The sequence below is a fragment of the Antrostomus carolinensis genome, unplaced genomic scaffold (assembly GCF_000700745.2).
Source record: "Antrostomus carolinensis isolate BGI_N321 unplaced genomic scaffold, ASM70074v2 scaffold18778, whole genome shotgun sequence".
Lineage (NCBI taxonomy): Eukaryota > Metazoa > Chordata > Aves > Caprimulgiformes > Caprimulgidae > Antrostomus > Antrostomus carolinensis.
Window position 1 is genome coordinate 52,920 of NW_010331118.1, and position 10,790 is coordinate 63,709.

General features: G+C 41.6%; 1 protein-coding gene across 1 annotated transcript in view; it reads right to left on the minus strand.

The window, feature by feature from the left end:
- Positions 1 to 9,253, minus strand: part of SUFU (SUFU negative regulator of hedgehog signaling) — a gene marked incomplete at its 5' end in the record, with an annotated part of 59,863 nt that extends 50,610 nt beyond the window's left edge. The window contains one exon of the mRNA XM_010173128.1: positions 9,117 to 9,253. Coding sequence (XP_010171430.1) covers positions 9,117 to 9,253 — 137 coding nt within the window. The remainder of the gene's footprint in view (positions 1 to 9,116) is intronic.
- Positions 9,254 to 10,790: the final 1,537 nt, after the last annotated feature.

Sequence of the window (10,790 nt, forward strand, 5' to 3'; positions counted from 1 at the left end):
ACATTAAGAGTGGGCACTGGAAGTTTACAGTTTCTTTGAGGGGAAAAGAGCTATAATAACACCTTTCAAGGAGCTCTGCTGGACCAAACCCAGAACAGTCACAGAAAAAAATAAAATGGATTAGATAAAGTTTGATGCCAAAGACTAAACAGCAACAAGGGTTCTTGCAACTTCCTCAAAAGTTGCTATATCAGGAAAACAGATGGGTGTCTAGCTGCCCCATCCTTCACGTGCACTCAAAACTAAAAACACATAAAGCCGCACTGCAACGCTAACTTCTCCCCTTATCTGCAGGGATACACCTGCATGCACGGCTGAGGCTGGTGGGAAGTAAGCTGCCATCTCTTGTGCTGCAAAAGGAAGAGCTTCCTGCAACTGGCACTGCCTCGTGTGTTGGCTAATGGGTGCAGACACACAAAGCGAGCAGAGGTGCTCTAGCAGGAGAAGCCTCATCTGCCAGCACATGCAACACGGGTGGTTTGGCTATCAGGCATCCAGCTCTGGTCAGGGTGATCAGGTAGTATCTGCAGGCAAGTTTCAACCCTTGAGCACCCTGAGCAGTAACAGCAATGAGAAGGTAAAAATAAATGCAGTCCCAGTTTTAATGTTTTCTCTTTGCAACCCTGGGGCACTATTTCAAGAAAAGATGCTTTTATGTGCCTACAAAATGTCTCCTCTTAGAGTCATCCTTTCTGCAGGCAAAAACATTTTCCACGAGGTCTCTTCAGTGTTGTCTGGCTGATCAACAGCTTTGCAGACAGATGCTTCTCTGGATTATCAGCAGTGAAAAAAGCAAATAAGCTTTATTTGTGATATACAGGGGGAAAAAAAAGGGCTGGGTCCACCTGCAACCAGCACTTTGCTGCAACGCCTATCAGGGCAACTTACAAGAGTTGCATTTGGCAATTCCCTCCCCAGCAACTTCAGAGCCTCCAGCCAGCTCCAGGGGAAGCCAGCAACAGGTTGGAGACTGAAACACAAGCTCAGTAGCTGCCTGTCGTGCCCAGCACATCAGCCAACCACTCCACACACAAGCAAGCGGTTTGTTTTATCAGCCAGCACGTTGTTTGGTACCAGTCCCAGCACGTAAGTCTCAGCTGGAAGCTCAGGGATGTGACAAGGCTGGCTTAGGAGATGGGGGGAGGGATAGGAAATATTGGGGAGGTGAGCTCATAGGCAACAGTATGGGGAGAAGTGGATTTATTGCAGTGGTGTGGGACATAGAAGGGCTAGCACACAGAGACACAAAGGACCAGCCTTGATCTGTGCTGCTGCTCACAGAACAGCTTGTTTTGTGGGAAACGTCTAAGAGGAATTAGGCTAAAACCCAACCAATTTCTCATGGACCACTGAATAACTATCAGATGATGAGAGCTTTTAGCCATGACAAACTTGGGTTAAATTAGAACCAGTGACTTAATGTTTCCATCCCCCTTTGCAGAATAAAGGCACGCAGCCTGCGCGCTGGGTTCAGTCCTGTTCACCTACGGCAAACAACCAGCCAGGAGGCTATTTTATAAACTTTACTGCACTACAGTTTCAGTGTTTGCACAGCAGAGTTCACTATATAACAGGTTCTGTTGAAATGAAATTGATGTTGATTTATACTTCTTTGTGGAGCTAAAAACCACAGTTAATCCCCCCCATTTTAAATCTAAAATCCTGGAATACTACAGAGGAGCCAGGGCCAGCTCTACACTGGAAACTGGTCAATATTACAAACAGATGATAGAAAAAAAAAATATATTTTACAGAGCCATAGCAACCAGAAAAGAACAATAAATCAGCCTGGGGTTGGAAAAAAAATAAATAAAAGGCACAGTCAGGGAAAAATATATATGAATTACTGGGAGATTTTATTTGGCTTTAGTCATCCTACTGGGAAGAAATAAACACTGTTTTACAAACAAGCTAGACAAGCCTCATTTGTATTCAAGGAAGCAAGTAGTTTGTTTTGGGTTTGGTTTTTTTTTTTTCCATCCCCTTCCCTTTTTACACACAAAAATTGGCCTATGTCAAGAATGTTTGAAAACATGTTGGCAAGGAAAGAGTCACTGAGGCTACCTCACTGAAGCCTTCTGGACTCCAGAAGATCTGAAGATGAGGCCTAGCAGTTCTGCCAGGGCAGCAGGTATCAAGGTATCTGTGACCCCAGCCAAATCACTTAATCCCACCAAGTCCCATTTTCAGTGTAGAAGTTACACTGTCTGTTAAAGGCAAAGAGCCTCCGTGGCTCAGACTAAACTAACCTGAATCAGATGATAACTGCTAAATACGAAGAGTGCATCTACACCTGCAGACCTTAGGGCTCCTGTAATCACCCTTGCTGAAAACAGGGGGAAACTGCAGCACAAAGCTGCCACAATGGCCCCAGACTGATGCACTGGGTCAATGTGCCCACAGGCAGGGACAGTGGATGTGTTTTCACAAACTAGAGATAAGTGGTCAGACAATAATTTCTACCTGAAGAAAGTAGAGGAAGGAAGGCTAGACATACCTCATTTTGGGCTTGCTTTTCAGCCTGGCTGCCAAAGGCTTGCGTGGCTGTGCTGCCTCGGGCACTTGCACACACCAGTCAGAACCATCCTCCCTTCCAGTAACTTTGGAAAATTGGCCCACGGACTTGAATCACGACAGAGGACAGAAGCTCATGGACACACTAAGTTCCTGCAGGTTTCACAGAAATAACTAAAGGACAAGAGAAGATATTTCATACCTTACCCTCTGAAAAGGGAATCCCTCACCATGACAGTACAGAGGGGGCAGACATGCCAAAAGAGGTGTTTGTGGGGAAAAGAAAACCCAACAGAACAAATCAACTACAGCTAGTTTAGTCATGGTTTTTGCATGCTGCTATGAACATGTATAACTTGTCATTTACCTTCTGGAATTAGTTCTGTCCAACACACTTTTCAAAAGTGTAATAAATTTGCTAAGGAATAATTCATATAAGTAAGTTTCTCCTGAAGTAATCAGCTGAAATCTACCTTAAATTGCCACCCACAAATTGTACCTTGCATACCTACTTCCATTGCTTGTAGACTGTTACTACTGTTTTTCAGTCTCCAAGACACAAACAGCTTCCTACTACTGACCAGTCAGAGGTTAAATACTAAATATTCAACTTTGAAGTTACCTGAGTCTTCAAAACTCACATTTAAATATCTTCTAGTGCACTGGTAATCAGGAAACTATGCAAAAAGATAAATTATGTATTTATGGAACCACAGAAAATTACTTTTAGAAGACCTGAAGAGGACTTAGTCAGTCAAAGCATATTTATAATATAAAGGAGACTAAGGCGGCTCCTACTCTGCCCTCACCTAAAGGAAAGATCAACTCTTCCTGACAAATATCCATGAAAAAAAGCTTGACTTGTTCTCAAAGGTATGCAGCAATGGGGAATCTGCAATTATTCCAGTGCTTCACCACACTTATCATTCAAAAGTTTTTTCCGAATGACAAACCCTAAGCCTACCCCTTACGGAGATTTTAGTAGCGACAGGCCTCTCATATCCCCAGTAGGCACACAAAAAATTTAGTGCTTTATTCTCTACAGTAACCTTTTGCATAGTTGAAGGCTGTTCTCACATCTTCCTTCCACCTTCTCTTGCCTAGACTAAACAAACATAATGCTTTTGATGGTTCCTCCACTGGTCATGTTTTCTGGACCTTTGGGTCATTCTTATTGCTCTCCTCCATAGACTCTCCAACTGGGAAGCATCTGACTTGAAGTCTTTTGCCCAAAATAAGATACAATGCTCTTTTCCCTTCAAGGTGTTGCCAGCAGTGTAGAACTCTATCATATGAAATACACAGAACACTTCTATTTGTACATAAGAATAATTTAATTTCTATCTCTCAGGTGTGAAGAGAGTATTGGTTTAGATAGAGCTCACTGGTGATAGTAACCCCAAATTGTTTTCTTCTCCTTTCAGAACTGCTGCCTTTCCCCAGCTGATAACTGTGCATTGGATAATTCCTGTGCAAGCACAGGAACTTGCACTTGTTGCACTTTCCTGACCCTACTGCACCTAGATGCTTCACACCACTTCTACAAAGGCAAAGATTGTTCTGAATTCCAGCCCTCTGCGCCACAGTGCTTTGCTGTGTCTGCAGATTTCATCAGGATACTCTGCATTTCATCATCCTGATCAATACCAAATTGCTCGAGCCCTAGGAGAGATTTCAGAGGAATCCAAACTCTACATATCTTTTGTGATTGATGACAACACATTGACAATTACGCAGAGTCTAAATATCCAATGAGTATTGCATCCCTCTTCCTTTAGGCTTTTTATCAAGATCGCATTTCCTCAGCTCGCTCACACACCCCTTGGAAAGGACAATGTCAAAAGTCTCACTAGTATCAAGGTAACCAACGCTCACTGCTTCCCATGGTGCCTGTTACTTCATCACAATCTGTTTGTTCTGATTTATTCTCAATAAATCCATGCTGGAACGTCCATTATTCCCTGGATGCCTTCTAGATGGTTTGTTTTCCCTACCAGTTTCCTAAGACCTGAATTCTGATTGACCAATTAGAAACCTGAGGTTTTTGCATTTTGGGGGTTTCACTGGTTTTTGTTAGGTTTTATTTTTTCTGGGGGGGTGGGTAGAGAACAGCATTTGTCATTTTCCAGCCTTTTGTAACACTATCTGTCTCCCCTGCAACAGCGGGGGCTCAGACTGCTCAGGCTGACATGTTCTGGGGTAAATGTTATCAAGCTCAGCCAACATGGAAACCTCTAATTCATGGATGTAATCTTAATACTTTTGAAGCCAGTTTCACTAGCTAGTTCCCCACTACAATTCATGCATTGTGAAGAATGTAACCATGGCATAGGCTATAGCATTATCTTTAGGCTCTATGCATGACAAGTTTTTCCTGACAGTTTCTCCAGACCTGTACCTTACAGCTGCAGTTGTTTTCTTTCAGGCCAAGAAACATGGAAGCAGCAAGAACTCACACACATAACACATTTGTTTCCATGCTACATCAATACATTGCCCTCATGATGTATGTCAGGCAGGCCCTTGAAACAACCTAACTTTACCTTAGAGAGAAAAAAAAGTCAGATTTTAATTTCAGGAAAGCAGAAACCACGGCCTCTCTGTACTGACCAAGCGTTGTAATACTGCCGTACATAAAGAGTTAACAGTTGTACCAAGCCCTGGATAAGCTTTCTGTAGGAAGAGTGTTTCTTCCTCTTCATTTGAATTGAAGTATAAATTTGTTCTACCATGAGATATTCCCAGTATACCCATGAAGCATGACAAGCTAAGGTCACTCACTGAATTGTGCCAAGTTTCATTTTCAAGATTTGCAGGTTTGGGTTTTTTAAAAATTAAAAATAACAGAGTTGGAATTTGTGGTCATGGTCAAACAGTGATAAAATTAAGAACAGATAAAGCCACAAATAAATTTTTTTGAGAATTGCAAGCCTGGTTTTGTTGAAGGAGGGGTAGTAGTGCCATTTAATCAAAAGCACCAAGCATCAAGTGTTTGTTACGGTGAACAGAGAAGCCCAGGCTCAAAGAGTTCTGAAATTCAATGCAGAAAACTGCTTTTCTAAAGCAGCCACAGTGCAGGAGAGATGGAAACAGAGGAGCACAACATTCATTTGCCTAGAAGTGTTTGTTTCAAAAATACATCACTTGCAATGAGACATGCTTTGTAACTGCAATACACAGTAATAATATTTAGGACAGCAGTAGCTGCTAAATGAGTCTTCAACTCAGTCATCACCATCTGAAAATGCTCAGGCTCAGCAGGAGTATAACTACACCTTACTCTCCCCCAACTTCAACTGGACCCAGCAAAGTACATCTATGATAACCAAAAAGTTGGCTTGTTGTTCAAGAGATTTAGCTCTTAGCATAGCTTTCAAAGTAAACAATCTTTTGACATGCGAAAGTGCTTGGAGCCTAGCCAAAAAGTTCCTGCCAGCGTTATTTTTTTTCTTGCTTCTTGTTCAGAGTGGATTCACAAGCATTCCTTAAGTTGTTTCGGTCCATCAAATGTTTTTAAAGCTATTTTTTGAGTATTAAAGAGACTCCACAGACTTTCTTTGAACAACTGCAGAGGACAACATTAAGGTACATATATCAGAGTCAAACAACGCTTATCATTGTTGCATTTGAAAAATGCTCCAAGTGGCACAGTCAGAAGGAACTTGAGCAAAAAAGAAACCTTTCATCATGTAAAACAATGCTGCCATGCCACAGCCTGCCTAACGCCCAATGGCTTCAGAACCACCCCTTCAAATACTTCACAGTACTAAAGTTTTAACATCTGACCAGAGAAGTTCCATAAAAGATCAAGGAAAAAAGATGATGGTAGAAGCTCACTTGGCTTTGCAGAGTGGCCATGTTAGACTGGGGAAATCCTGCTAAGCAGAACAAAAATAACACTGCCAAGCACTGAGTGCCTGATCACTCAGGGGTGATGCAAGGGAGAACATGGGAATTGCTCTGGAGACTGTCAGCCTGAGAGAGGGCAGCTCACAGAACCAAAGTGGGACACATCAGATGTAGCAGGACTGGGGACTCTGCAGAGCAATGGAGTGAGCAAGCTTGTATTAAATTAGAAAATGACTGCATCTAGCTATGGTCAGCTGGTATTGCCCTGAGAGATCAAGAAGAAACATGACAGAATCTGCCCCAATGCAAGTCGATGTTTTAAACGCATCATCTTGTCAGGATTAACCTGACATCTACAATTAGCCAGAATATTTTAGTCTGAGAGAGCTCTTATATTCAAAAAAGACAGGTGATACAAATTTGTACTAAAATAAAACTAGAGCTTGATCAGTTGCTGCAACAGTATACAGTTTCCTTTTATATAGGGCAAGGAACAGTTGGTAATAGTGACAGCACACAGCTGCTTGCTGAAGGGTATGAAGCTGTATGGAAAAAAACCCAAAATCTAACTCTTCCATGATATTTTAAGGGCCTCTGGAAGTCTCTTGTCCAGCCTCCTACTTGAAGTGGAGCCATCACCAATGCTAGATCAGGGCCATTGTAGCTTTGTTGAGCTAAGTCCTGAACCTTTGCAGGTACAGAGATCCACCACCTCTCTTATAAACTGTTCCCTGTCCTTTGCCACCCTCCTTGTGAGCAAGTTTTCCCTGAAGGCCTTCCAGAACCTCCCTTACTACAATTCACAGCTGTAGCTCCTTGTTGTATTATCTAGGGCTTGAACCCACAATCTTGTCACTACTCTCCCAACAGCTGTAGGCTCCCATTAGATGATGCTGCACCTCCTCTTCACAGGCTAAACCAGCCTTGCTCCCTCCAGCTCTCCTCAGAGCTCACATGCTCTAGGACCCCAACCACCCTGGGCTATCACCAGTTTTTCAGTATCTCTTAAACCAGGAGGCCCAAAACAGGACACATTATTTTAAGTGAGGCCTCCCCAGTGCCGTGCCAAAGAGGCAATAACTTACCTCAATCTGCTGCTCATGCTCCTCCTAAGGTAACCTTGCAATAGGCAAACCACATGCTGGGTAAGTGTAGCATTGGCTCACACTCAATTTCATATTCAAAGAAAGAAGTCAATTTATGATTCATATACTGGGTTTTTTAATAATGTAAATGGAGAGCTAAACACCCAGAGGCTAGAATCCATTAACATATATTTGAGCAGTGCCTTTAAAGAGTCACGGTGGATAGAAAGGCAAAAGCAGCATGAATAAGCAGAGGATAACACTGGAGGCCCTTAGAAGTTCACGTTAGACTGATATGCATGGGCACAACTGCTTTTTCCAGTCTAAAAACCGTTCATGGGCTTTGAAGTCAGAAAGATGAGACTGCATTAGTGCAGGAAACCAAACAAGAAAAGTCTCTGTCCAGAGTGCCAGCTTAGTCACCGAGAAGTTTGTCTTGAAGTACCCTACCAATCCCGTTTCACTCTGCAGAGTTCTCACCCATGGAGAGGGCGAGACAAACAAGCAACTTCTACAGAGAGGCAGCTCAATGTGCAAATAGAAGACACTGAAACTACTCTATTAAAGATACTGTTATGAGAACCTACACTGGACCAGAAAATTTAAAAGGCTCCAAAAGGTGTCTTATATATAGATAACATATAATGCTGTACATTATTTTATATCTAAGAGAGAGACTTTAGACTCAGATATTTTCTTCAGACCTTGTGGTCACTACATAGAAAATGTGAGTACCAATTAATCACTGCATGGTCAGTACCAAAAAGCTCCCATACAACACAATTTAGGCAGGATGGGAACCTCTAATAAAGGCAAAAATTATTACATGGATTTAGAAGCTTAAGAGTAGCAAAAAACAAGATAGAAAGGTGAGCCCAAATTTGGATAGCAACCAGGGAAGACAGCTACACAAAGGTTACAAAAAACCCCAAAACAAACAAAAAAAAACCCCAACAAGCTTGTGTCATTTTAAACTGCAACAAGAGACACTCACTCCCTATATGAAGACAAGCAATTATCTGTGATGACATTAATGACATTGGTCTCTGTTAGTCAATATTTAGAAAAAATACTCCACAAGAGTTGCCACTGCCTCAGAGATTTGTCACAGACATTAGTATAGAGATCCTGTTCTCATCCAGACCTTTCCCCTTTGAGAGGCAGCCAGCTGCCTGAAAACCAGCAATAGAATCAAAGTTGCTGAGCAACTTATTAACTAGTAAAGCAAGTACCAAATGTTACAAATTCAGTAATCACTGATTTAGAAGGTAATTTACCTGTAAAGGACCTCAAACTAGGTTAAAAAAAGTTCTTAAAATATTTTCATTCAGATCTTGTGATGCTAGAGAGTGCCTTTCAGGTACACTATGCACTCAACCATTCCACAGGTCTTCGTGTGCTCACACTACAATATTCAATCCACTGGTATAAACAAATAATAATTCAGCTTTTCAATAATAAGCATTTGGAGTTACCTGAACAGCAGTTGGGTTTTGTCCCCAGCGAGCTGGGGTGATGGAGGGAACACACTCTTTTGGGTACCCACGCAAAGATAATTCCCAATATTTGACTGAGTGCCAATGTGACAAGTGTCACACCTTATAACAGATGTTGCCTTTCAGAATGAAAGCAGGAAAAGCCAAGGCAGAGTACTGAACCCTGCAGTACCTGACTGGAAGACGTATCTGGCTAAGCCTTGCATTAGCTCCGCTGGCCAGGTAGGTGGTGCCGACTCCCCCGTTTCTCTCTTTAGTCGAAATGTCAACTCAAATCCAAAACCACTTGGTCCATCTGTTCCCGTAAACCTGGAGGGAATGAAAAATGAAAAGTCATAACATGCTTCTTGTAACCAGAGCAGGCTTCAAGATTAGGACTGTGGAAAAATGATGAGTGTTCTCCTCATGGAAAATATAAGTTTAGAAATTCTCTTATTTCAGTGTACTCTATTTTGAATGGCACAACATTCAGGTTAGCTGACGTAATACAGTTTCAAAGATAACTATCAGAGTAGTGTTTTCAGCCAGAATAATGCAGTCTTGGAACCATGACACTTTTCCTGGGAGCAGTGGGATTTTCAGTACCCTAAACTTGTTTTTAAAACATCATTGTAAGTTTTGCACTGATAGCCAAATAGGAACACCAAAGAAAGTGCATAACAGAAAATAATATTATTCCACCCTTGTGAATTCACATTTCTATACACTGAAAAGTGGGATGCAACTAAAGTACTGGGTAGTAAGTCTCTGGGTTGAAATAGTTGAGTATTTTGATGTACAGCACACAATTTCTGCATTGTGGATGGTCAACAGTGGGGGGGAAACAAGAAGATGCAGACAGAAAATTGTTAATCTCTCACAAAATGCACTAATTCTTATTTTGCTCCAATATATGTTTACACACTTTCTCCTTGTGTATCTAAGAGGACAACAGTGGAAAAGCACTGAATATGACAACTACTGTTCAAGAAGCAGTAGTTTGGCCATTTCCCTATTCGACAGAGATAGGTGTTAATTTATTTGGTTTGATCAGATAGGGTCTACCCAGGAGAAATAAAGCCCTATTAGAAGCATCAAAGCTATTTTGAAAAGGAACAAATAGAGGCTACTGCATATTATTCCTTGCTTCAACAAAACTAGTCCTTGAGAATCCTGTATTTTATGACACATAAGATAAAGTCCCTGTTCCAAGTCCCCAACAGCTAAAAATGCCACATTTGCCTGTGAAAAATGAGAAACCTTGTAGACAAATAAATAAGCTCATAAACTTGAGAGCAAGTTGGGGACATCTATGTCCTTTTTACCACTGTCATCACACCCCTCACTTATTTGCTGTGGCTGTTCCACAAAGGCAGAGGAAAGAAAGAAAGAAAGGATTTATACTGAGCATAAAGGCACCAGAAGCTTTCACAAACCAGTATCATTCTGCAAGTTCAAATCTCCAACACCTGCAGCCATTGGCAAATTCTCTGGAGAAACTTTGCAAATGTCTTGGACACTGGTACCTTGCTGGCAAAAAACATTAACATTGTGCTATTTCTAAACAGCCAAACAGAGCAGTCAGGAAAGTGATGAGAACACTTTCCATTTGAAAAATACAGCTCACCAGCAGCGTGGTGACCAGCTCCAAGCGTTGGATGGATTGCTCCTATGGTAAGGAGTGTGAAACAGAAATGCTTTATAGCAACTCTGACTAATGACAAGTGTTAAAAGGGATCAGAGTTAAGCATTGATGCAACTCCTTGATCATGCAACGTAACTTTGTTTCAGGATTCTTCAAGAGAAGTTTGATTGTGGTAGACTTTCAAATGATGTAACTAAAGTACTTAAGAAACGTACCCAAGGA